The 23,386-nt window shown below is 46.0% G+C and overlaps 1 protein-coding gene across 1 annotated transcript in view; it reads left to right on the forward strand.

Moving 5' to 3' along the window:
* Positions 1–23,386, forward strand: part of PSME3 (proteasome activator subunit 3) — a 39,912-nt gene that overhangs the window by 9,983 nt on the left and 6,543 nt on the right. Inside the window, exons 3-8 of the mRNA XM_056547871.1 lie at positions 1,709–1,771; positions 5,114–5,218; positions 11,852–11,900; positions 18,222–18,334; positions 18,461–18,529; positions 20,971–21,038. Of these exons, the coding sequence (XP_056403846.1) occupies positions 1,709–1,771; positions 5,114–5,218; positions 11,852–11,900; positions 18,222–18,334; positions 18,461–18,529; positions 20,971–21,038 (467 nt within the window). The remainder of the gene's footprint in view (positions 1–1,708; positions 1,772–5,113; positions 5,219–11,851; positions 11,901–18,221; positions 18,335–18,460; positions 18,530–20,970; positions 21,039–23,386) is intronic.

Below are 23,386 nucleotides of genomic sequence, written 5' to 3' on the forward strand. Positions count from 1 at the left end.
GCTTGTTTTCAGTGATCAGAGCCAGGGGAAAGCGCAGACACTTCATCACCTGGCTCTGTTTCCCTCAGCCCCAAGCCTGCTCCCTGTTCAGCTCCCCTCTCCCCTTCCCACAGGCTATTTGTTTATCATACCAGTCTCTAGGTGCAGGCTCTGCAGGACCTCCTTCCCCCTGCAAGCTCTAAATGTGACAGGCAGGCACAGGACATCTTATCTTCATCCCTGCTCTGTTCTCTGATCTCCGAGCGGGTACGGGGATCAGAAGCTCTGCCGCGCCCGTACATTCAGCGCTTGCAGGAGGAGAAGGCTCTGCTGATTCTTACATTCCCAGAACAAGAGTGGGGATGAAGGTAAGATGTGCTGTGCCTGCCTCACAGGGGGAGAAAGCTCTGCAGCGGCTGGGGACAGGGATTATAAACTGCAGCAGCGGACAATGTATGGGGGGAATCACGATAGCGCTACGGCTGACAGTTAACCCCTTCCCTGCTATAGGGGCCGTGCGCACGGTCCCCATGGAGTGGAAGGGGTTAACTGTCAGCCGCTGCACTTCTACACTGTTTCCCACATGGTACCACGGTAATACTGTGATATAAGTTTTAGGTCATACCGCCCAGCACCAGCTGGGAGTTGTAGTTTTTTAACCCCTGGAGGCACCCTGGTTGGGAAACACTGTTCTAGATTTAAAGTGGTATTCCAGGAAACAACTTTTTTTTTTATATATGTCAACTGGCTCCAGAAAGTTAAACAGATTTGTAAATTAATAGATAGAGAAAGGTAGTTCGGCACAGCTTGGATAGTGATCCCTGGGTAGTAAGCACTGTAGTGGCATGCACTTTAGAAGCAGGTGGTGCTCAGACTATACGAAAGGTAAATCCAGATACAGTTGCAGATATGTAGAAAAAAGTCGGCCACTCGCCAATCTTCTTATTTCAGCAAAATTCTTTTATTTAGCACATACTCGCGACCATGTTGCCCACGGCGAAGATGTAGATGGTAACAAACGGGGGGGGGGGGGGGGGGTACCACTGAGAGGCGACAACGCTGTTTCGCAGAGAATAAGTGCTTCAACTGAGGCCAGTCGAAGCACTTATTCAGTGCAAAACGGCGTTGTCGCCTCTCAGTGGTACGACCCCCCCCCCCCCCCCCCGTTTGTTACCATCTGTCTTCTCCCTGGGCAACATGGTTGTAAGTATGTGCTAAATAAAAGAATTTTGCTGAAATAAGAATGGTGAGTGGCCGACTCTTTTCTACATACCTGCAACTACATCTAGATTTGTATATTACTTCTATTAAAAAAAATCTTAATCCTTTCAGTACTTATGAGCTGCTGAAGTTGAGTCATTTTTTCTGTCTAAATGCTCTGACAACGGTCTCGGGAACTGTCCAGAGTAGAAGCAAATCCCCATATCACACCTCTTCTACTCTGTGCAGTTTCCGAGACAAGCAGAGATGTCAGCAGAGAGCACTGTTGCCAGACAGAAAAGAACTCAACTTCAGCAGCTGATAATTATTGAAAGGATTAAGATTTTTAATAGAAGTAATTGACAAAACTTTCTGGAGCCAGTTGATGATATAAATTATTTTTTTCCTGGAATACCCCTTTAAACCAAAGACACCCGACTATTGTCAGTTCTGTGAGTGTATTATGTAGTTGAACTTTTCAATTGTGAGATTTTGTTAGCCCTATACTAATTGGTTTACCCCTTTTTAGGCTGAAGACCTGGTAGCAAGTTTTTTCCCAAAGAAGTTATTGGAACTAGATGGGTTTCTTAAGGTAACAAAGTCCTCCAGAAAACATAATATAGCTACAAACTGGTCCAAAATCAGAGAAACTTTGTAATATAGGGCTTTACTGCTCATGTTGGGACCAGAAAAATCACTGAGGGATCTGGAAATCTAGATCTGCTCACTTGTGGCCATTGTTCTTCAGCTATTGGGGTTTCACTCACCGGTTACTCTTATTCATACAAGATACAAGTTTGGGGAGGTGGGGGGATTATCTCAGCGACTTTGGCTACCCAATGACTAGGGTTCTCCACCCCTAGACATCTTATCCCCTATCCAAAGGATAGGGGATAAGATGTCCGATCGCAGGGGTCCTGCCGCTGGGGACTCCCGCGATCTCTGCTGCTGCACCACTGACATCCGGCGCACTGGCGATGTCCCCTCAATGCAAGTCTATGGGAGGGGAAGTGGTGGCTTTCATGCCCCTTCCCATAGACTTTGCATTGAGGGGGCGCGGCTGTGACGTCACTAGCCTCCAGAGCTGCACCCAGTGCTGTAAACGAACACTGGGTGCAGCAGGGAGATCGCGTCTTAGGGTGCATTCCCACCTGGCATATGCTGCGTAATCCTCGCTCCCTATACACACAGGGCTTTCCGGCGGCAGCCCTATGCATGTAGTGAGTTTCAGAGGCGGGGCCGTGTGCCTTCGTGACTGTGCCAGAAAGCCCTGTGTGTATAGTGAGCGAGGAATACGTAGCGCATTTCCTGCTGCTGCCACAAACTTTGCACAGCGTGAAATTCGCTGCGTGTACGCCAGGTGGGAACGCACTCTTAAAGAGTATCTGTCATCAAACCATATTTTCTAAACTAACTTGGATTATATTCCCTAGCTACTCCTGACACCCCTTCTGCCCTTTAAAAAAAGCTCTGTGTCACACCTTTCCCTTTGCTGACATTGTGTGAGCTCCCAGCAGGAGAAAGGGGGCGTTCCCCAGCAGGTGCAACATCACTGAAGCCTGCAAGAGTTGTACCTCGCCATGCTCCGCATGCACCTCCTGAGTTTGGTCTCCTGCCAGGCCGGGAGGAGACCAAACTTACTGTTTGACTTGTGCAGGGAACAGAACAGAGCCACCTAGTGGCTGTTTTATTTTTTTATTTTTAATTTTTTTTAAATCACCTTAAAAACATATAAAGGTTGAGAATTTTAACAGAAAGTAAATAGCAAAGTGTCTGATAATTACATAAGGATAAATATGTTAAAAGTTTAGCTGGTGACAGGTGCTCTATAAAGAGGTTGTCACAAGTACGTATGTTTTAAAGGAGGACAAATGTGCTGTAAAACAACTTGCATTTCTGTAGAAGTGGGGGTACTGTCAATATAAAACAAAAAGGGAAAAAAAATTGGAAACCTTCCAAAAAGTTTCCATTGGTTAGGATCTGACCAGACCCTCCCTGCATACAGCCAGAGGTCACGCATGGTTATCCACTTCACTCTATGTAATCTCTGTCTTGCTGCACAAGACAAACTCTTGTGTCGGGAATCGGGGAGAGAAGTGGTCAGCCGTGCACTTACTCCTAGCTATATCTAGATATTGATGGGGGTCTGTCCCTGTGACTAGTTATGTTTTATACTGGCAGTGACACGAATTGAATTGCATAGCAGGTTAATATAATTAATTCAATAAATATAACATTAAATAAATATTAAATGTATTAATTTCATATTGAATTAATTTCATATTTAAATTAATTAAATAAAAATGTAATTAACTTAATAAATATAAAAAAAATATTTATTACTTTTTTTTATTCAAATATTAAATTGGATAAATATTAAATGTATTTTAATACATATTAATTTTATAAATATAAATAAATATTCATGAAATAAATTAAATAAATAAATATTAAAAAATTATTTAATATTTATTTTATTTATTTAAATATGAATTAAAGTAGAAAAAAGACATGGTCGCACATCTACATATTGCATTTTGATCTAATTGCTTCTCAGCATAAATTCAAAAACTAACAGGTTATTAGTATACATTTTGATCAAAAGGTACAAGCCCACTCGCCACTTCATGGCCACCTATTTAGAGTGGGTCCCTAACGTCCCTAGCATAAAATGGCGTAGCACTGTGCGGCAACCGCCATCTCTGCAGTACCAATGCCCACAGGGGGAACGAACCACTGGCAGAGCGGCCCCAATGCCACTCAAACCAGTCTCTGGGTCGCACCTCCCCACAGACACGGCATGTATTTATAAATGAATAAATGTACTCCCCAACACCAGTGAACATGCATGCTTTTTTGGCTGAACTTGCATGTTTGCCAGAAAAGGAAAGAGGAGCTGCTGCCTTACTGCGCTGGCAACACTTATCTCGTGTGGAACAAAGGGCTGCCTAATAGCAGTATGTCGAAGGTGTTTACAATAGCAATGCACCCATTCCTTTGGCTGCTTTATTGCACTTTTGATCGTCCTAAAAATCGCATTTAAGTGGAGTCGGGAGCAGTTGGATATGCGTGGCCTGGGGCCGCCGCAACGATCTCCTTTACATCAGCGCCGGTACAGATCCTCAGAGCATTGACCTTCATTCATTCTGTTTTACATAGCAGAGCAAGTTCTCTGAGCGAGTGCTTGCTCCCGAATCCACCCAGCTCAGCGCACCTGCCTAGACATCCGTAGCTGGCGCTCTTTAAGAAATTGTTGCGGGCCCGCCTAGCCGACTGTTTCAGATTCCACATCAATTTGTAGCATGATCAAAGGTATGGCTGACATACTATTGTAAACACTGTTACATACTGGTATTAGGATTAGGGGGTCAGTGTTATGACAGTTGCTCTTTGATGGCTGTCGGGTAAAAGCAACACATGTCAATGTCTCGCAACCAGGGTGCCTCCAGCTGTTGCAAAACTACAACTCCCAGCATGCCCGGACAGCCAAAGGCTGTCCGGGCATGCTGGGTATTGTAGTTTAGCAACAGCTGGGGGCACCCTGGTTTGGAAAAAGACGTATGGGATTTGCCTTGCATGGTTGTCGGAGTGAATAGTAAGGCTAGGTTCACACTACGGAATTTCCGCCTGCAATTCCGCTTTGAAATTGCAGGCAGAAATTCCGCTTGCTAAAATGTACTGTATAGTGAATGGGTTTCCGTTGACAAATTCCTAAGTGTGAACGGAAGATCCGCTTTGGCGTAGCTCATTCTTCAGGTGGAAATACTCGTCTATTGGAGACTGTAGTGTCCGAGCGGTCCTAGCGCCGACTGATTCAGACCGCACTCGGAATTTCTGGGTGGAAACTTTCTTCCCGTAAATTCCGCAGTGTGAGCCTAGCCTTACAGATTTATAGTGTTTGTATGCTTATCTTCTCCTCTTTTGCTTGTTTCAGGAACCAATGCTCAATGTTCAAGATCTTTCACAAATCCATAGTGAAATGAATTTACCAGTGCCAGATCCCATTCTTCTGTCGAACAGTCATGATGGCATTGATGCTGTACGTTCCAGGTTAACGCCTGTTCACATATTGCATTTTTCTTTTCTTACCTTTCCCATGGAGTGTTAAAGGGAACCAATCACTAGTTTTACCCTATATAATCAGTGGCAACACATAATAGAGGTTAATATCACGTGTTCTGCCATGTCTGGATGTCCGCTGGTACATCTATTAATATGAAGTAAACAACTTTTATAAAAGGTCACATGCTGTATGTAAACGAGGCTCAGTCGGGCGTGCGGCTACTAAAGTAGTCATGGCTACCGGAGCAGTAATCACGCCTATTCAGGCTCAAATAACACCTATCTAGGTATGATTGAGCAGCTCACTCAGGGTCTGATGTCATTTCTCAGAGGTAGGCTGTCAATTATGTCTAAATAGGAGTGATTAGAGCCTGAATGAGGGGGGAGTACAGCGTGGGGAGCCGTGACTTCTTAAGCAGGCCACATGCCTGGTGACTACTTGAGCATGCCTGGTGACTACTTAAGTCTCATTTACATACTGCATGTGACAGTTATTAAAGTTGTCTCTCATTCAGCACCATTGGGTGACACAGAAACCGTGGGTATATCTTGCTGCCACTAGGAGGCTGCCACTAGGCATACAAAAAGTCTGCACCTCCCAGCAGGGTATACCCCACCTACTTCCTTAAAAACACTCAGTTTTAGCTTGGTGTCATAGGAGGCAACACGGGTTTGGATTGCTCCAGACCTGGTCTATTTGTTATTTTTTAGAATTGGTGTTTAGATTTTTTTTCTTTTTTGTTTTTCTAGGTAGGGGCGACAGGAACATGGCGCTGCCTGTTTCCCCACATGCGACTGAAGGGCACGGTTCCATAGAGTATGGTCCGTTAACCCTTTCTCGCCACCGGCCAGCATCAGGTTTGTACCTTGGGTCCGGGTTGCCTATTGCCTCTGCTCGCCCCGCTTAAAGAAGCCTGGCATGATGCAGAAGGCTTAGTCTGGTGACGACTTCTGGGGAACGGACTTCTAGGGAGGTAAGTATACCTCCATAGTCAGGTGAGTATATTCCTTGGCACCCCTCTCACTCACCCCACTTCACCTAACCTAAGGCCTCTCAGGGGTTAATCATGGGAATCGCCTAACCTAAGGCCCTCGGGGGTTAATCTTCATCAGGGTTGGAGGGGCTCTTTAAGTCCGCGGGCGCTCTCGACTATCATTATCTCCGGCAGCTGTCCCCGCAGTTGGGAGACGGCTGCCGGCTTCACAGGCATCGGAGCGGCTTGTTCGGCTGGGAGCCAGGCCGCTACTTTAGCCCGCTGCTTTGGCCTGGTCCCGAACGGAAGTAGCCCCACCCCCTTGTTCGTGCTCTCTGTGCGTCCAATGTCCGCAGCGCTCGCACGGGGAGGGCATGTTCAGCCTATCAGGCGGCAGCTCGGGCACGCCAGGCTTTTCTCAGCCTCTCCCGTGCTAGTGCGCGATAACTCCTCCCCTACGGGATCACGTGACACCGCCCGGGTCCAGCAGTTCTTCTTCAGACGCTGCTGCGCTCTGCTCCTGTGGTTCTTCCCTTCTCGGCTGCTGCAGTTCTGCTTACTCCAGCCGGCTGTCCTGTATTCCTGAACCTGCAGGGACGTCAGTCAGGAACCTGGGTGAGCTTGTTCCAGTTTTCTTCTGTCACTAGTTTTCTGTGCTTGGCAATGTCCACCCCCAGCTTTGAACCTTCTTTCAGGCAGGCGGCCCCTGCTTTGGTCACTTACTATGCTTGTACAGGGTGTAAGGTTACATTTTTGGGGGGTTCGGCTGAACCCACTTGTCCTGCCTGCTCTTCCTCATGCCCTACTCCCCCTGCCCAAGATGGCCCTTCAGTGTCTGTGGTCTCTGACCCTGCCCCGGTCTGGGTGGCTTCCCTCTCCCAAACTATCTCAGACTTAACACAGGTTTCCAAGGAGGTAGCTACGGCCTTAAAGCAGTCTTCCTTGCATCCCCCTCTGGAGTAAAGTTCGGCGTCTTCGGACCGTCGACGCTCCCACAGACGTCCATGGGTCTTTTATCCTGACTCATCTCCAGAAAACAGGCGCTGCTCACGCTCCAGGTCTCCCGCTCCTAGGCAGCGTTTCCGGTCACGCGACCGCTCTCCTAGGGGGTCGTTCTCGTTCCCCGAACCGCCCTTCCAGATCCCGGTCACCTAGATCGGGAGCCTCCACTAACCGTTCCCGATCTCCGGGTGAACTAGCGGACTCGGATCTGGCTCCGCATTCGGATTCTGAAGAGCTGTCATCCATGTCCGACTTGGACAGCTTGGTGTCTGCAGTCAGGGACACCGTTAGTTTACAGGACCCTGGACCTTCGGACCCTGCTCCTGAAGTCTCCTTTACACGTACTCATCGCTCTCCTAAGGTTTTCCATCCTCATAAGGAGTTTGATAAACTTCTGGAGACCGCCTGGAAGCTTCCGGAGAAGTGCTTCCAAGGCGCTAAACGGTTAGACTCCATTCCCTCAGGATCTTATCTCTAAATGGACCGTTCCACCATCCGTGGACCCCCCCCAGTCTCACGTTTATCCAAATCCACCACTCTACCGTTGGCGGATGCTGCTTCCTTTAAGGATCCCACGGACAAGCGGGTCGAGAATTTGGCCAAATATGCGTTTGAGGCATTGGGATCCTCCCTGCTCCCAGCCTTCTCTTCAACCTGGGTCACGAAGGTCTTATCTGTGCTGGCTTCTCAGCTCCGTGAAGGGCTGTTGTCCGGGGCCTCCCCGGAAGATCTGGCTGAAATTGCTCGTCAAGTTTCAAACGCAGGTGAATATTTATGCCAGGTTTCATTGGAGTCTGCTCGCTGTGCGGCTGTCGCGGCTGGCAATCTAGTCGCCATTCGTCGCTCTATGTGGCTAAAAGCTTGGAACGCCGACTCTGCTTCCAAGAAATCTGACGGAAATGGCCTTTACTGGCGGTCGCCTTTTTGGGAAACGGCTAGACGACATAATTTCCGAGGCTGTAAAAGTTCTTTACTTCCCAGAACAAGGCGCGCCGCCCTGCGGCTCGTGGGGATTTTCGTAAGTCGACCTCCTTTCGGTCCTTTCGCTCCCTGGGCCATGGGCGCCAGGACAAGTCGAGCCCCTCGCAGGGTAGGCAGGGCCCGTCCTTCAAACTTCACCCCTCATGGAAGCAGGATAGTCTTTCAAACCGATTTCCCGCTAAATCGGGAACCCGCAAACCTTCCTCGACCTGAAGGGGCGCCCCCACCCAGGACTCCATCTCGGGTGGGCGTTCGCTTACTACTTTTTCGGGACGTCTGGTTGGCAAAAGTCCAGTACTCTTGGGTTCGGGACGTCATCGTCGACTGTTACCGAATCGAGTTCACTTCTTTTCCCTGGGATCGTTTTTTTTTTGGGTCCCGGCCTCCTCGTTCACCTGCTCTGGAGGCATTGTGCCCGTTCCAGTTCAGGACAGTTTCAAGGTTTTTATTCAAACCTCTTCATTGTCCCCAAAAAGGAGGGTTCAGTCCGTCCGATTTTGGACCTAAAACTCCTCAATCGACATCTTCGACTTCGCCACTTCCGAATGGAGTCACTACGGTCGATCGTTGCATCCATGGATCAGTGCGAATTCCTGTCTTCAGTGGACATTCGGTATGCGTATCTCCACATCCCGATTTTTTTTTCTTTTTTTTTTTTTTTTTTTTTTCTCTCATCAACGTTTTCTACGTTTTGCCGTTCCACAGGGTCACTTTCAATTTGTGGCTCTGCCCTTCGGCCTGGCCACAGCCCCCAGGGTTTTTACCAAGGTCCTGGTGGCTGTCATGGCCATTCTCAGGTCCCGGGGGGTGTCTGTCCTTCCTTACCTGGACGACCTGCTTATCAAGGCCCCGTCCCAGACCCATAACGAGGAGTCTCCACATCACCCTGATGACCCTAACCAGCTTCGGGTGGCTGATCAACGAGGAGAAATCCAACCTTTCTCCCTCCCGGTCTCTGGTTTTTCTGGGCCTCTGGTTCGATACCGGGCACGCCTAAGTTTTCCTCCCTCCGGACAGGCGGAGTGCTCTGCTGTCCGGCGTTCGTCACTTGAGACGCCCGCATCCCGTGTCCATTCGTGCCTGCATGGCAGTACTGGGCAGAATGGTGGCGGCCGTGACAGCGGTTCAGTTTGCGCAGTTCCGTTGCTGTCCGCTTCAGTAGAACATTCTGTCCCTCCGGGATGGATCCCCCCCCCCGTCCTTGGATCACCGGATCCGTCTGCCCACCTCGGCTCGCCAGTCTCTTCTTTGGTGGCTTCACTCTCCCCTCCTTCAGAGCTGCCGCTCGTTTCTACCGTTGCACTGGCTGGTTCTTAAGACTGATGCGAGCCTCCTCGATTGGGGGGGGTGTTCTCCTGGACCGTACGGTCCAGGGCCGATGGTCCCCTCAGGAAGCCAAGCTTCCTATCAATGGCCTAGAGATCCGGGCAATCTTCCTTTGTCTCCCGCACTGGGAGTCTCTCCTTCGGGGTTGCCCAGTTCGCATTCAGTTGGACAACGCCACGGCCGTGGCGTGTATGAACCGCCATGGGGGCACTCGCAGCAGTGCGGCCATGACCGAGGTGTCCAAGATCTTGATGTGGGCGGAGCGCATGGTTCCCTCCATATCAGCGATCCACATCCCGGGGGTGGACAACTGGGAAGCGGACTTTCTAAGTCGCTCCGATCCCGGGGAGTGGTCCCTTCACCCGGGGGTGTTCGAGTCCATTTTTCCGTCGTTGGCGGGGGGGGGGGGGGGTTCGGACGTGGATCTCTTTGCGTCCCGCTTAAAACCAGCAGGTTCCAGCCTTTGTGGCAAAGTCCAGAGATGCTCTGGCCACGGATGCCCTCGTCGCTCCCTGGTCTCTGTTCACTCTCCTGTACCTGTTTCCGCCACTTCCCCTCCTTCCCAGAGTGCTCAGGAAACTCAAGGCGGAAGGCGTATAGGCCATCCTAGTGGCTCCAGATTGGCACCGTCGCTCTTGGTACGCAGACGTGGCCGGCTCGTGGCGGAAGTTCCCTTTCGCCTGACAGATCACCTCGATTTTCTTTCTCGGGGTCCTCTTTACCACCCCAATTCACAGCCGCTGCGTTTGACGGCGTGGTGGTTGAAACCGCGGTATTGAAGGCTCGCGGTTTCTCATCTGGGGTTATGCGCACTATGCTCAGGGCGCGTAAACCGTCCTCTGCTAGGATTTTCCATAGGACTTGGCGGGCTTATTTTTGGTGGTGTGAGGCCCGCTCTTTCTCCGGTTGGTTTTTCTCTGCCGAACCTTCTGGCGTTTCTGCAGTCGGGTCTTGAAACGCCCCTGGCTCTCAGTTCTCTTTTCAGCGGCCTCTAGCTTCCGACTCATTGGTTCGCACTCTCCTTCCAGGGGTAGCTCATGAAATTCCTCCCTACAGGTCACCCCCTTGGGACTTGAATTTGGTCCTGAGTGCCTTGCAGTCCGTTCCGTTTGAGCCTATCCGCGACATTTCTCTTCGTTTTCTTTCTTGGAAGGTCCTCCTTTTTGGTAGCTGAGACCTCGATCCGACGGGTATCGGAATTGGCAGCTCTCCCCTGTCAACCTCCCTTCCTGATTCTTCATCAAGACAAGGCGGAGCTTCGGCCGGTTCCTTCTTTTCAACCGAAGGTGCTTTCGTCCTTTCATCTGAACGAGGATATCGTTCTTTCTGCCCTGCTCCGGGGTCTGGGGTCTCTCCGGACTCTGTATTTTTTTCGGTTCCTCCAATTGCTTTGGGACTAAAACTGAGTGTCTTCTTTTTTTGTATGCCTAGTGTCAGTCTCCTAGTGGCAGCAAGATATACCCACGGTTCCTGTGTCTCCCAATTGAGCTTCCGAGAAAATATTTTTTACGGTAAGTGTAAAAAAAATCTCTTTTTGCAACATTTACAGATGTGCCAGCAGACATCCAAACATGGTAGGACACATGATATTATCCTCTGTTGCCACTCGTTATATATGGTAAAACTTAATGACTGGTTCCCTTTAAGGTCCTTGCCTATGCCAAAGAATATCCTTCCAGCATACTATGGGCACTATTAGCATATCTCGATTGCCTGTATGGATAAACGTGTCATCTGTTAAAGGGGTATTCCATGAACTTTTTTTTCCCATATCAATTTGCTCCAGAAAGTAAAACAGATTTGTAAATTACTTCTATTAAAAAATCTTAATCCTTCCAGTACTTATCAGCTGCTGAAGTTGAGTTGTTCTTTTCTGGTTCACAACATTGCTCTCTGCTAACACCTCTCTCTCAGGAACTGTCCAGAGTAGGAGCAAATCCCCATAGCAAACATATCCTGCTCTGTACAGTTCCTGACATGGACAGAGGTGGCAGCAAAGAGCACTGTGGTCAGACAGAAAAGAACTCAACTTCAGCAGCTAAGTACTGGAAGGATTAAGAGTTTTTATTTGAAGTAATTACAAATCTGTTTAACTTTCTGGAGCCAGTTTTCATGGAATACCCCTTTTAAGGGCTGTCTCTTGTGTCCGTAGAAATTATTTAAGTTTTATTGCACCACAGTACTCGAACATGTGTGGTTATAGCCATAGGGCTACTTTGATATAACTTGTTTGGAGGGGGGTGGGGGGGGGGGGGGGGGGGGGAGTTTCACTTGGAATTGTTGAGAAGTGTAGAAGTAAAAGATGTTTATTGATTTGCCAATTACAGCCATCTCTTAAGAAAAGAAAAATAGAAGATGGAGGCGATAACTGTCCAGGTAACTTTTGTTTTTTCTTTTTATTATACCAATGCTTTTGTTACATTTGAAAGTTTTGCCAGTATTTCTAAAGATGGTGATTCGCAAGGTAGAATATTTAACCCCCTTAACGATGCAGGATCTAAATGTACATCCTGGTGCGTTAAGTACCACTGCACCAGGACATACATTTATGTCCTGTACATGACCGTGAGTATCGGTGTGGAGGAGGGGGGGGGGGGGGGGTGCTCGCGGCAGGTACCGACTATCAGCAGCCAGGAACCCGATGGACATGAGCGATCATACTTATGTCCGCCATTCTCCCCTTAAGATGCCGTGATCAATGCAGATCAGGGCATCTGCAGCAGTGTGGTCAGAAAACTGGATGATCGGATTGCCCGCAGCGCTGCTGCGGGGATCTGATCATCAGTAATGGCGGACAGAGGTCCCCTCACCTGCCTCCATCCGTCTCCTGCTCTGTTCTGAGATCAAGCAGAACATAGCCGATAATCCTGTTCAGTGCTATGCCCTATGCACTGATTGCTATAAATAGTCCCCTATGGGGACTATTAAAGGAGATTCTATTAAAGGAGATGTCCTGTGCGGACTGTTCCTATTCCAGCCTGCCCGGGCTGCAAAAAGAGAAACAAACTTTCACTTACCTTCCAACGTTCCCCCCGGAGCTCCGCAACAGCTGATCGGTCAACTGGGCTGTCTACTTACTACTTCTCTTAGCCCGGGACGTCTCGAGGCGCTTCAGCCTATCAACGGCCGAGGCGGGACATTGCTGCGGCCAGTGATGGGCTGAAGCGCCGTGTGACGTCCCAGGCTAAGGGAAGTAGTAAGTAGACAGCCCAGCTGACCAATCAGCTGTTGCGGAGCTCTGGGGGAACGTAGGAAGGTAAGTGAGGTTTTTTTAATTTTTTTTATTTTGCAGCCCGGGCAGGATGGAATAGGTATTAGTCCATACCGGATATCTCCTTTTTTAAAGTGTAAAAAAAAAAATAAAAGGAAACATGTTAATGATCCTGAATGGCGTAAACGTTTAAAAAAAAAAAGTCCAAAATTTCAGCTTTTTTTGTCACATAATATAAAAAAATTCATAAAAAATTTAATAAACTTTTGATATGCGCAAATGTGCTATCAATAAAAAGTACAGATCACAGCGCAAAAAATTAGCCCTCATACCGCCGCTTATACGGTAAAATGAGTTATAGGTCATCAAAAAATTTTATATTTAAAATGTACTAATTTGGTTAAGTTTGAGATTTACCAAAATAGAAAAGTATGTAATCATGGGTATAATTTTGATATTGACCCACAGAATAAAGAAAACATGTAATTTTTACCATAAATTGTACAGTGGGAAAAGAAACACTTCAAAATTAGCAAAATGATCAATGTCCCCACACAAGTGGTAATTTTTTCGGTTGCGCCATACATTTTATGGTAAAATGAGTGATGTCATTACCATGGTCAACTGGTCAGGCAAAGAACAAGCCCTCATACTAGTCTGCGGATAAAAACATAAGTTATGATATTTAGAAGGCGAGGAGGAAAAAACGGAAAAAAAATTTGCTAAGTCTTCAAGGCCCAAATGGGCTGATTCCTTAACCCCTTAAGGACGGAGCATTTTTCAGTTTTTGCCCTTTCTTTTTTTTTCCTCCTCACCTTTTAAAAATCATAACCCTTTCAATTTTGCACCTAAGAATCCATATGTTGGCTTATTTTTTGCGCCACCAATTATTATGCTTTGTAATGACCTCAGTCATTTTACCCAAAAATCGACATCGAAACGGAAAAAAAGTAATTGTGCGACAAAATGGAAGAAAAAACCCAACGGGTATGATGCATGAGCGGGCATTATATATGGGGACGCGCATATGGACATTCATAAACGTCCATATGCGCTAAGGGGTTAAAGGGGTATTCTAGGAAAACCTTTTTTTTTTTTTTTTTCTCTTTTACCAACTGGCTCCAGAAAGTTAAACAGATTTGTAAATTACTTCTATAAAAAATCTTAATAATTAATTCCAATAATTATCAGCTGCTGAAGTTGAGTTGTTCTTTTCTGTCTGGCAACAGTGCTCTCTGCTGACACCTCTGCTTGTCTCAAGAACTGTCCAGAGCATTAGAGGTTTGCTAAGGAGATTTGCTCCTACTCTGGATAGTTCATGAGACAGATGTCAGCAGAGAACAGAAAATAACTCAACTTCAGCAGCTGATAACTACTGGAAGGATTAATATTTTTTTTATAGAAAACCCCTTTTTAACCTGTTGGGGACGAAGGGCGTATCCATACGCCCGTGGGAATTTCGGCGGGGACCGGACCGGGGTGACTGCTGACACCCACGATCCCCCTAAAGCAATAGGAGTGAGGTGGCAGGGGTGCCACCCCTCCTATCCCTGCTATTGGTGGTCTAGACGTGACCACCAATAGCAGATCTGGGGCAGGGGGGGTGGGGGGTTTACTTTTGTTTTCCCCGTCCTGCCCACCCACAATAGGCTGGGCAGAACGGGGAAAATGAAGAGGAGCGGCGCCGGAGTCCACTTACCCCTCCAGCGGGCGGTGACGGAGATCTGCGGCGGCGGGCGGCAGAAGAGGACGGCTCCCTGGATGCGACGGAAGCCGGTGAGTAGTTGCCTAGCAACATCTAGAGGGCTACAGTCTGAGACCACTATAGTGGTCTCTAGAATGTAGCCCTCCAAATGTTGCAAAATACAACTCCCAGCATGCCCAGACAGCTGTTTGCTGTGTGGGCATGCTGGAATTTGTAGTTTTGCAACAGCTGGAGGTCTGCAGTTTAGAGACCACTGCACAGTGATCTCTATACTGCCCTCTAGATCTTGCAAAACTACAACTCCTAGCATGCCCACACAGCTGTTTGCTGTCTGGGCATGCTGGGAGTTGTAGTTTTGCAACATCTGGAGGTCCACAGTTTGGAGATCACTGTTCAGTGGTCTCTAAATTGTAGCACTCCAGATGTTGCAAAACTACAAATTCCAGCATGCCCACACAGCAAACAGCTGTCTCGGCATGCTGGGAGTTGTAGTTGCGTACCTCCAGCTGTTGCATAACTACATCTCCCAGCATGCCCTTCTGTGATCAGTACATGCTGGGAATTGTAGTTTTGCAACAGCTGGAGGCACACTGGTTGGAAAATACTGAGTTAGGTAACAGAACCTAACTGAAGGTTTTCCAACCAGTGTGCCTCCAGCTGTTGCAAAACTACAATGTTTTGTAGTCAGTACATGCTGGGAGTTGTAGTTTTGACACAGCTGGAGGTTTGCCCCCCCCCCCCCCCATGTGAACGTACAGGGTACATTCACACGGGCGGGTTTACAGCAAGTTTCCTGCTTGAAGTATGAGCTGCGGCAAATTTTTCGCCGCAGCGCAAATTCCTAGCGGGAAACTCGCCGTAACCCGCCAGTGCGAATGTACCCTAAAAACACTACACTACACTAACACCTAATAAAGAGTAAAACACTACATAAACACCCCCTTACACTCCCCCCCCCCCCCCCCCCCCCCCCCAATAAAAATGAAAAACGTATTGTACGGCAGTGTTTCCAAAACGGAGCCTCCAGCTGTTGCAAAACAACTCCCAGCATTTCCGGACAGCCACTGAAAAATTTTACACTAACATGCTGGTGTTGCCCTTTACTTTTTATTTTCACAAGAGGTAAAAGGAAAAAGACCCCCAAAATTTGTAACGCAATTTCTCCTGAGTACAGAAATACCCCATATGTGGGCGTAAAATGCTCTGCGGGCGCACAACAAGGCTCAGGAGTGAGAGCGCACTATGTACATTTTGAGTCCGAAATTGGTGATTTACACGGGTGGCAGATTTTACAGCGGTTCTGACATAAACCCAAAAAAATAAATACCCACATGTGATCCCATTTTGGAAACTACACCCCTCACGTAATGTAATAAGGGGTACAGTGAGCATTTACGCCCCACAAGTGTCTGACAGATTTTTGGAATAGTGGTCCGTGAAAATGAGAAATTAAATTTTTTTGTTTGCACAGCCCACTGTTCCAAAGATCTGTCAAATGCCAATAGGGTGTAAATGCTCACTGTACCCCTTATTACATTCCGTGAGGGGTGTAGTTTCCAAAATGGGGTCACATGTGGGGGGGGTCCACTGTTCTGGCACCACGGGGGGCTTTGTAAATGTACATGGCCCCCGACTTCCATTCCAAACAAATTATCTCTAAAAGCTCAATGGCGATCCTTCTCTTCTGAGCATTGTAGTTCATGGGTATTTCCATACTCAGAAGAAATTGGGTTACAAATTTTGGGGGGCATTTTCTCCTATTACCCTTTGTAAAAAAGTAAAATTTGGGGAAAAACCAGCATTAGTGAAAACATATATATATTTTTTTCATTTACACATCCGACTTTAACAAAAAGTCGTCAAACACCTGTGAGGTGTTAAGGCTCACCGTACCCCTTGTTACGTTCCTTGAGGGGTGTCGTTTCCATAATAGTGTGCGATGTGGGGGGTTTTGCTGTCCTGGCACCATAGGGGCTTCCTAAATGGGACATGCCCCCCAAAAACCATTTCAGAAAAACTCACTCTCCTAAATCCCATTGTTGCTCCTTCGCTTCTGAGCCCTCTAGTGCACCCGCCGAACACTTTACATACACACATGAGGTATTTTCTTACTCGAGAGAAATTGGGTTACAAATTTTGAGGATTTCTTTCCTTTTACCCCTTGTAAAAATTCAAAAACTGGGTCTACAAGAACATGCCAGTGTAAAAAATGAAGATTTTGAATTTTCTCCTGCTTTTCCTGTGAAACACCTAAAGGGTTAACACACTTACTGAATGTCATTTTGAATACTTTGGGGGGTGCAGTTTTTATAATGGGGTCATTTGTGGGGTATTTCTAACCAGAAGACCCTTCAAATCCACTTCAAACCTGAACTGGTCCCTGAAAAATGCCGATTTTGAAAATTTTGTGAAAAATTGGAAAATTGCTGCTGAACTTTGAAGCCCTCTGGTGTCTTCCAAAAGTAAAAACACGTCAATTTTATGATGCAAACATAAAGTGGACATATTGTATATGTGAATCAATATATAATTTATTTGGAATATCCATATTCCTTATAAGCAGAGCTTCAAAGTTAGAAAAATGCTAAATGTTCAAATTTTTCATGAAATTTTTGAATTTTTCACAAAGGAAGGATGCAAGTATCGACGAAAATTTTCCACTAACATAAAGTAGAATATGTCATGAAAAAACTATCTCGGAATCAAATTTATAAGTAAAAGCATTCCAGAGTTATTAATGCTTAAAGTGACAGTGGTCAGATTTGCAAAAAATGCTCCTGTCCTTAGGGTCATAATGGGCTCCGTCCCCAAGGGGTTAAAGGAGAACTCCACTGGCCAGCGTTCGGAAGTAAATGTTCTGAAAGCTGTTTTTGCGCTGCGGGGGTCGGTCAAGCTCCTCATGATGTCACGACCAAGCCCCCTCAATGCAAGTCTATAGGATGGCCATCACGCCTCTTCCATAGACTTGGCTTGAGGGGGCGTGGCCAACCCCCGCAGCTCAAAAACGGCATTCGGAACAATTACTTTGAACGCTGGCCAGTGGTGTACCCCTTTAAAGAGTTAATGACATTTGTAAAAACTTTGACATATTGCCAAGACATGAAAAGTTTAGATCGCAGTAAGTCTCAATGCTGAACCCCCTGCAATCATTAGTAATAGCCGGGTAAACTTCTCTGCCTGTTCCTAGAGATTTTAGATATTTAGAAGTCACATTCTTTTATTTATTGTATAATTTATAATATTTATTATCAAAAAATATATATTTTTATTATATATATTTTATTATATATATTAAATAAATAACTTGTATATAAAAATATGTGTGTATATATATATGTGTATATATATGTATATATATATATGTATGTATGTATGTATGTATATGTATGTATGTGTGTGTATATATATATATATATATATATATATATATATATATGTGTGTGTATATATAAATAATTATTATTATTATTATAATTAATAATAATAATTATAATTATTAATAATAATATTAATAATAATAATAATAATAATAATAATAATAATAATAATAATAATAATAATAATAATAATAATAATAATAATAATAATAATAATAATAATAATAATAATAATAATAATAATAATAATAATAATAATAATAATAATAATAATAATAATAATAATAATAATAATAATAATAATAATAATAATAATAATAATAATAATAATAATAATAATAATAATAATAATAATAATAATTTACCTGAAAAAGGCAGTAAATCTTAGTTTTTTCTTTCTGTAGGTACCAAAGTTTTTGTGATGCCTAATGGGATGCTGAAGAGTAACGCCCCCCTTGTGGAGATCATTGAAAGAGTAAAGCCGGAGATCAGGCTACTCATAGAGAAATGCAACACGGTGAGGATTCTCCACATCTACCTCAGTCTCCATCTTTTGTTATGCTGAGGCGATGCAGGTTATCAGGTTCTGTACAGTCTCCATGACACATTGGACAATTCCTTTTTTTAATCTTTCTGTTTTTAGGTAAAAATGTGGGTTCAGCTCTTAATTCCAAGAATAGAAGATGGAAACAATTTTGGGGTGTCTATCCAGGTAAGCCCCCTTTATTTTTTTTTTATTTTTTTTTATTGTAATTCGAGTAAGACCATTCTGTAATGTGTGGTCTGAGATTTCTCCTAATATGCTTCATCCATGCAATAGAAAAGTTTTAAAGGGAACCAGTCATCATTTTCATGCAGCCTTTAACCACTTGGGGGAGGGGGGGGGGTCACTGGTGGCTTCTACTCTCCCTATACCAAAACAGTGAGAGATTAATTGGTCAAGGCCAGTGGGGTGGGGGGAAGAAGCTGCAGGGGACTGACCGAAAAAATTATGCTGCCCAATCCGTTGAAGTGCTGACAGGTTCCCTTTTTAATGTTTTAAGTGTCAGTGTTTCACAACCAGAGCGCCTCCAGCTGTTGCAAAACTACAAGTCCCAGCATGCCCGGACAGCTGTTGGCTGTCCGGGCATGCTGGGACTTGTAGTTTTGCAACAGCTGGAGGCACCCTGGCTGGAAAACACTGGTGTATGTGGTTAATGGATTTAGATCTGTGTTTCACATTTGCAGTGGCTGGAACATTTACATATTAATGTGTGTGGGGAACCCCGCATATAGAAAACTGCTTAAAGGAGTACTCCGAAGGATACGGGATAAGTTATAGAATTGGGGGGGGGGGTTCGACAGGTGGGGCCACGGCAGTGTGCAAGAAGCACTGTGCCGACTAGAGATGAGCGAACTTAGTGATTCGATTCGTCACAAACTTCTGACTTTATCCTGCATAAATGAGTTCAGCTTTCAGGTGCTCTGGTGGCTGGAGACTCTATCCTAGGACTGTATCCACCTTTTCCAGCCACCGGAGCACCTGAAAGCTGAACTAATTTATGCAGGAAAAGTCAGCAACTGCCGAGCCGAGAAGTTCGTGACGAATCAAATTCCTGGACGTTCGCTCATCTCTAGTGCCGACCCCCACAGGAACCTGCGGCAGACCCCCCCCCCCCTTAATGTATCTCTATGGGATACATGAAGGAGGTGTGTCTGGTGCCGTGTCTTGCGGGGGTCAGAGCGCCCCATTCCTGCGGACTGCCGCGGCCCCGTACAGGAGATCGCAGGGGTCCCAGCAGTCGAGCCCCCCACCCTGCCATCTATATCTTATACCCTATCCTTCGTATAGAGAATTAGTTATATTCCAATACAGTTCTCCTCTAAACAGCAATTACCGCTCTTTGTACTCACAATCCAGCAAATACGCGCTTGTTAGTGAGAATTACTTTTGTAGCAGTCCTCGCTAGAGATGAGCGAACTTACAGTAAATTTGATTCATCACGAACTTCTCGGCTCGGCAGTTGATGACTTATCCTGCATAAATTAGTCCAGCTTTCAGGTGCTTCCGTGGGCTGGAAAAGGTGGATACAGTCCTAGGAAAGATTCTCCTCAGACTGTATCCACCTTTTCCAGCCCACCGGAGCACCTGAAAGCTGAACTAATTTATGCAGGATAAGTTATCCACTGCCGAGCCGAGAAGTTTGTGACGAATCGAATTTACTGTAAGTTCGCTCATCTCTAGTCCTCGCACATGGGCATTAAGCAGACGACTCGTGCGCCTCAACCTTTAATGTCAGCTAGCCTTAATGCGACCATTGTGTCTATAGGGTTGATGGGGAAGGGGGCTCTCCTTGGACCTGTTCAGCTACCTTGTGATGCAATTTTGCTGTTCCGATGGCTGATATGGTAGCCGGAGGCCAAATTAAAAAAGTTTTATATATATATTTTTTTCATTTATATCATCTGGCTCCAGAAAGTTAAACAGATTTGTAAATTACTTCTATTAAAAAATCTTAATCCTTCCAATAATTATCAGCTGCTAAAGTTGAGTTCTTTTCTGTCTGACAACAGTGCTCTCTGCTGACATCTCTGCTTGTCTTGGTAACTGCAGAGTAGGAGAGGTTTGCTATGGGGATTTGCTTCTACTCTGGACAGGTGTCATCAGAGAGCACTTAGACAGAAAAGAACTCAAGTTCAGCAGCTCATAAGTACTGAAAGGATTAAGATTTTTTTTTTTTTTTTTTTTTTATAGAAGTAATTTACAAATCTGTTTAACTTACTGGCGCCAGTTGATATATTAAATGTTTTATTTTTATTTTTCTGGAATACCCCTTTGATGCCTCCAGTCCTGCCAGCTATAGAAGCCTGTAAGACCCCGCCATAGGTACTGTGCTAGCGACAAATGTCCCTGACATATCAAGTTTATTGTGGTGACAGGGCCCATTCAAGTTAATTAATATTACCAATTTACATGCCCTGGTTTCAGATCTGTCATGTGATGCAAAGTTGTGTCCACGTTTGTATAGTGAGATTTGCTTCCCATGCACCGAAGGGTGCGTTCACAGGATTGGCAGCGGATTTGAAGTTGTAAAATCTGTGATTGCAGATTTTACAAGGCAACTCTTATGCTTTTGTGTTTTTTATTTTTATTAAATTTTTTTTTACATTTAGGAAGAAACTGTGGCAGAGTTGCGGACAGTAGAAAGTGAAGCAGCATCTTACCTAGATCAGATTTCCAGGTAAATAGTCTTGCTCTTATAGCTTGTAATCTTAGTCTACAAATGCTTCAGATTTATCACAGTGGTTCAGGCTGTTTTGTAAAATATGGTGAATCTTTTTACTGATACACCAGCTATTGGGAATATGTCAGCTGCAAATCACTTTCCAAACTTAGTCCATGTTCATGCTGGTATTCTGCGTGGTGATTCTGCAGCAGCAGAGTCCTATTGATTTCAATGGGATTCTGCTGCACTGTGAACATAGCAGAATTTCCATGTCGGAAACATCCGGCGCGGAAATTCATAATTGGGTGTCTGCAGAAAGAATAGACATGTCCGTTCATTCTGCGAACTCCGCAAGGAACGCATTGCTGTCTCAGACAAGAATTTCTGAGCAGTCCTAGCACCGTTGTCTCATGCCTGCACTAAGTCTGCAGAATGTCCGCCGGGAGATTTTCATTGCGGACATTCTGGTGTGTGAATAGGACAATGAGACACATGATGCCTTTCATATACAGTGACCCCCCCCCCCCCCCCCCCCCCCCCCCCCCCCCCCCCCCGGACCTACGATGGCCCCGACATAGGATAATTTCAACATACGATGGCCTCTCAGAGGCAGCATCAACATACGATGCTTTTGTATGTCGGGGCCATCGCATAAACGGCTATCCGGCAGCGCAGACTGCTTCAGCTGCCACCGGATAGCCGTTTACGGTGCCCCGTGTGGTCCGCTGACGATCACTTACCTGTCCTCGGTCGGGGCTCCGGCGCGTCCTCTTTGGGATTCCCTGCATCGTCGGCGCTCGTCATCACGTCGCTGCGCACGCCGTCCCGTCATCCAATAGGACCAGCGTGGATTGCAATGTGATGGCAGCGACGGAGAGCGAGGATGCCGGGGAAGCAGAGGCCTTGCCGGAGCGTCGGGGACACCCCGGGGACGTGGCGACAGCAATGGAAGGCGACATCCAGGGCAGCGGTGAGGGTCCAGAGCGGCAGGGATACGCGAGTATAACCTCCAATACAAGTGGTCTTCAACCTGCGGACCTCCCAGATGTTGCAAAACTACAACTCTCAGCATGCCCGGACAGCCGTTGGCTGTCCGGGCATGCTGGATGTTGTAGTTTTGCAACATCTGGAGGTCCGCAGGTTGTAGATCACTGTCCTATTCTTTACATTGCACGGATCCCTCAACATACGATGGTTTCAACAAACAATGGTTCATTTGGAACTGATTACCATCGTATGTTGAGTGACCACTGTATCTGTCTAATGCCCCTTTCACACTCCCTTTGTCACCCTGCAAAAACTCCTGTCATGAACTCCCATCAGAATGTCCCTAATATGGCCATCAAAATATCCCATTCATGTCAATGGGATTTTTTTGACCATCCTGTAGCTCCAGTTATGACTAACGGACGTTATTTTTGACGGCAGAAAAGACGGCACTTGCACTAATTTTGATCCCGTCAAAAATAACGGTGGAATAACAGCCGTTCAAATTTTAACATTGAAGTCTATGGGCGACTGATGTTCACAATTGACATCCGTTAGTGCCCGTTATTTTAACGTCCCTTATGATCCGTTATTTGTATTGCAAATGCTCAGAACATGGAAATAAAAATAACGGATGAAATAACCGGTGATAAGGGATGGAAAATGTCAGTTATTTTGACAGAATGTCGTTAAAATAACGGACGTTGGTCATCCGTTGGTCATCCGTTGGTCATCCGTTGGTCATCCGTTGGTCATCCGTTGGTCATCCGTTGGTCATCCGTTGGTCATCCGTTGGTCATCCGTTGGTCATCCGTTGGTCATCCGTTGGTCATCCGTTGGTCATCCGTTGGTCATCCGTTGGTCATCCGTTGGTCATCCGTTGGTCATCCGTTGGTCATCCGTTGGTCATCCGTTGGTCATCCGTTGGTCATCCGTTGGTCATCCGTTGGTCATCCGTTGGTCATCCGTTGGTCATCCGTTGGTCATCCGTTGGTCATCCGTTGGTCATCCGTTGGTCATCCGTTGGTCATCCGTTGGTCATCCGTTGGTCATCCGTTGGTCATCCGTTGGTTATCCGTTGCAGGGATGTGATGGTAGAGTGAAAGGAGCCTTCACTTCCATAGCTTAGAAAAATATAATTTTTTTCTCCCTGGTGCAGTGTCAGAGGTGTTCCGAAGCCCCTGAGTATTTGAAGCTCCCCTCTAATTCGAATTTGACAGTCAGGGCTCAGCTTCCAGGGCCGAGCTCTGTACAACCAACAATATTTTATGCCGCATGTATTACCGTATTTTTCATCCTATAGGACGCACCGGCGTATAAGACGCACCCTATTTCTAGGTGCAAAATCTAAAAAATTAAAGATTTTGAACCCAATA

This window comes from Hyla sarda, chromosome 12 (genome assembly GCF_029499605.1).
Source record: "Hyla sarda isolate aHylSar1 chromosome 12, aHylSar1.hap1, whole genome shotgun sequence".
NCBI classification, from domain to species: domain Eukaryota; kingdom Metazoa; phylum Chordata; class Amphibia; order Anura; family Hylidae; genus Hyla; species Hyla sarda.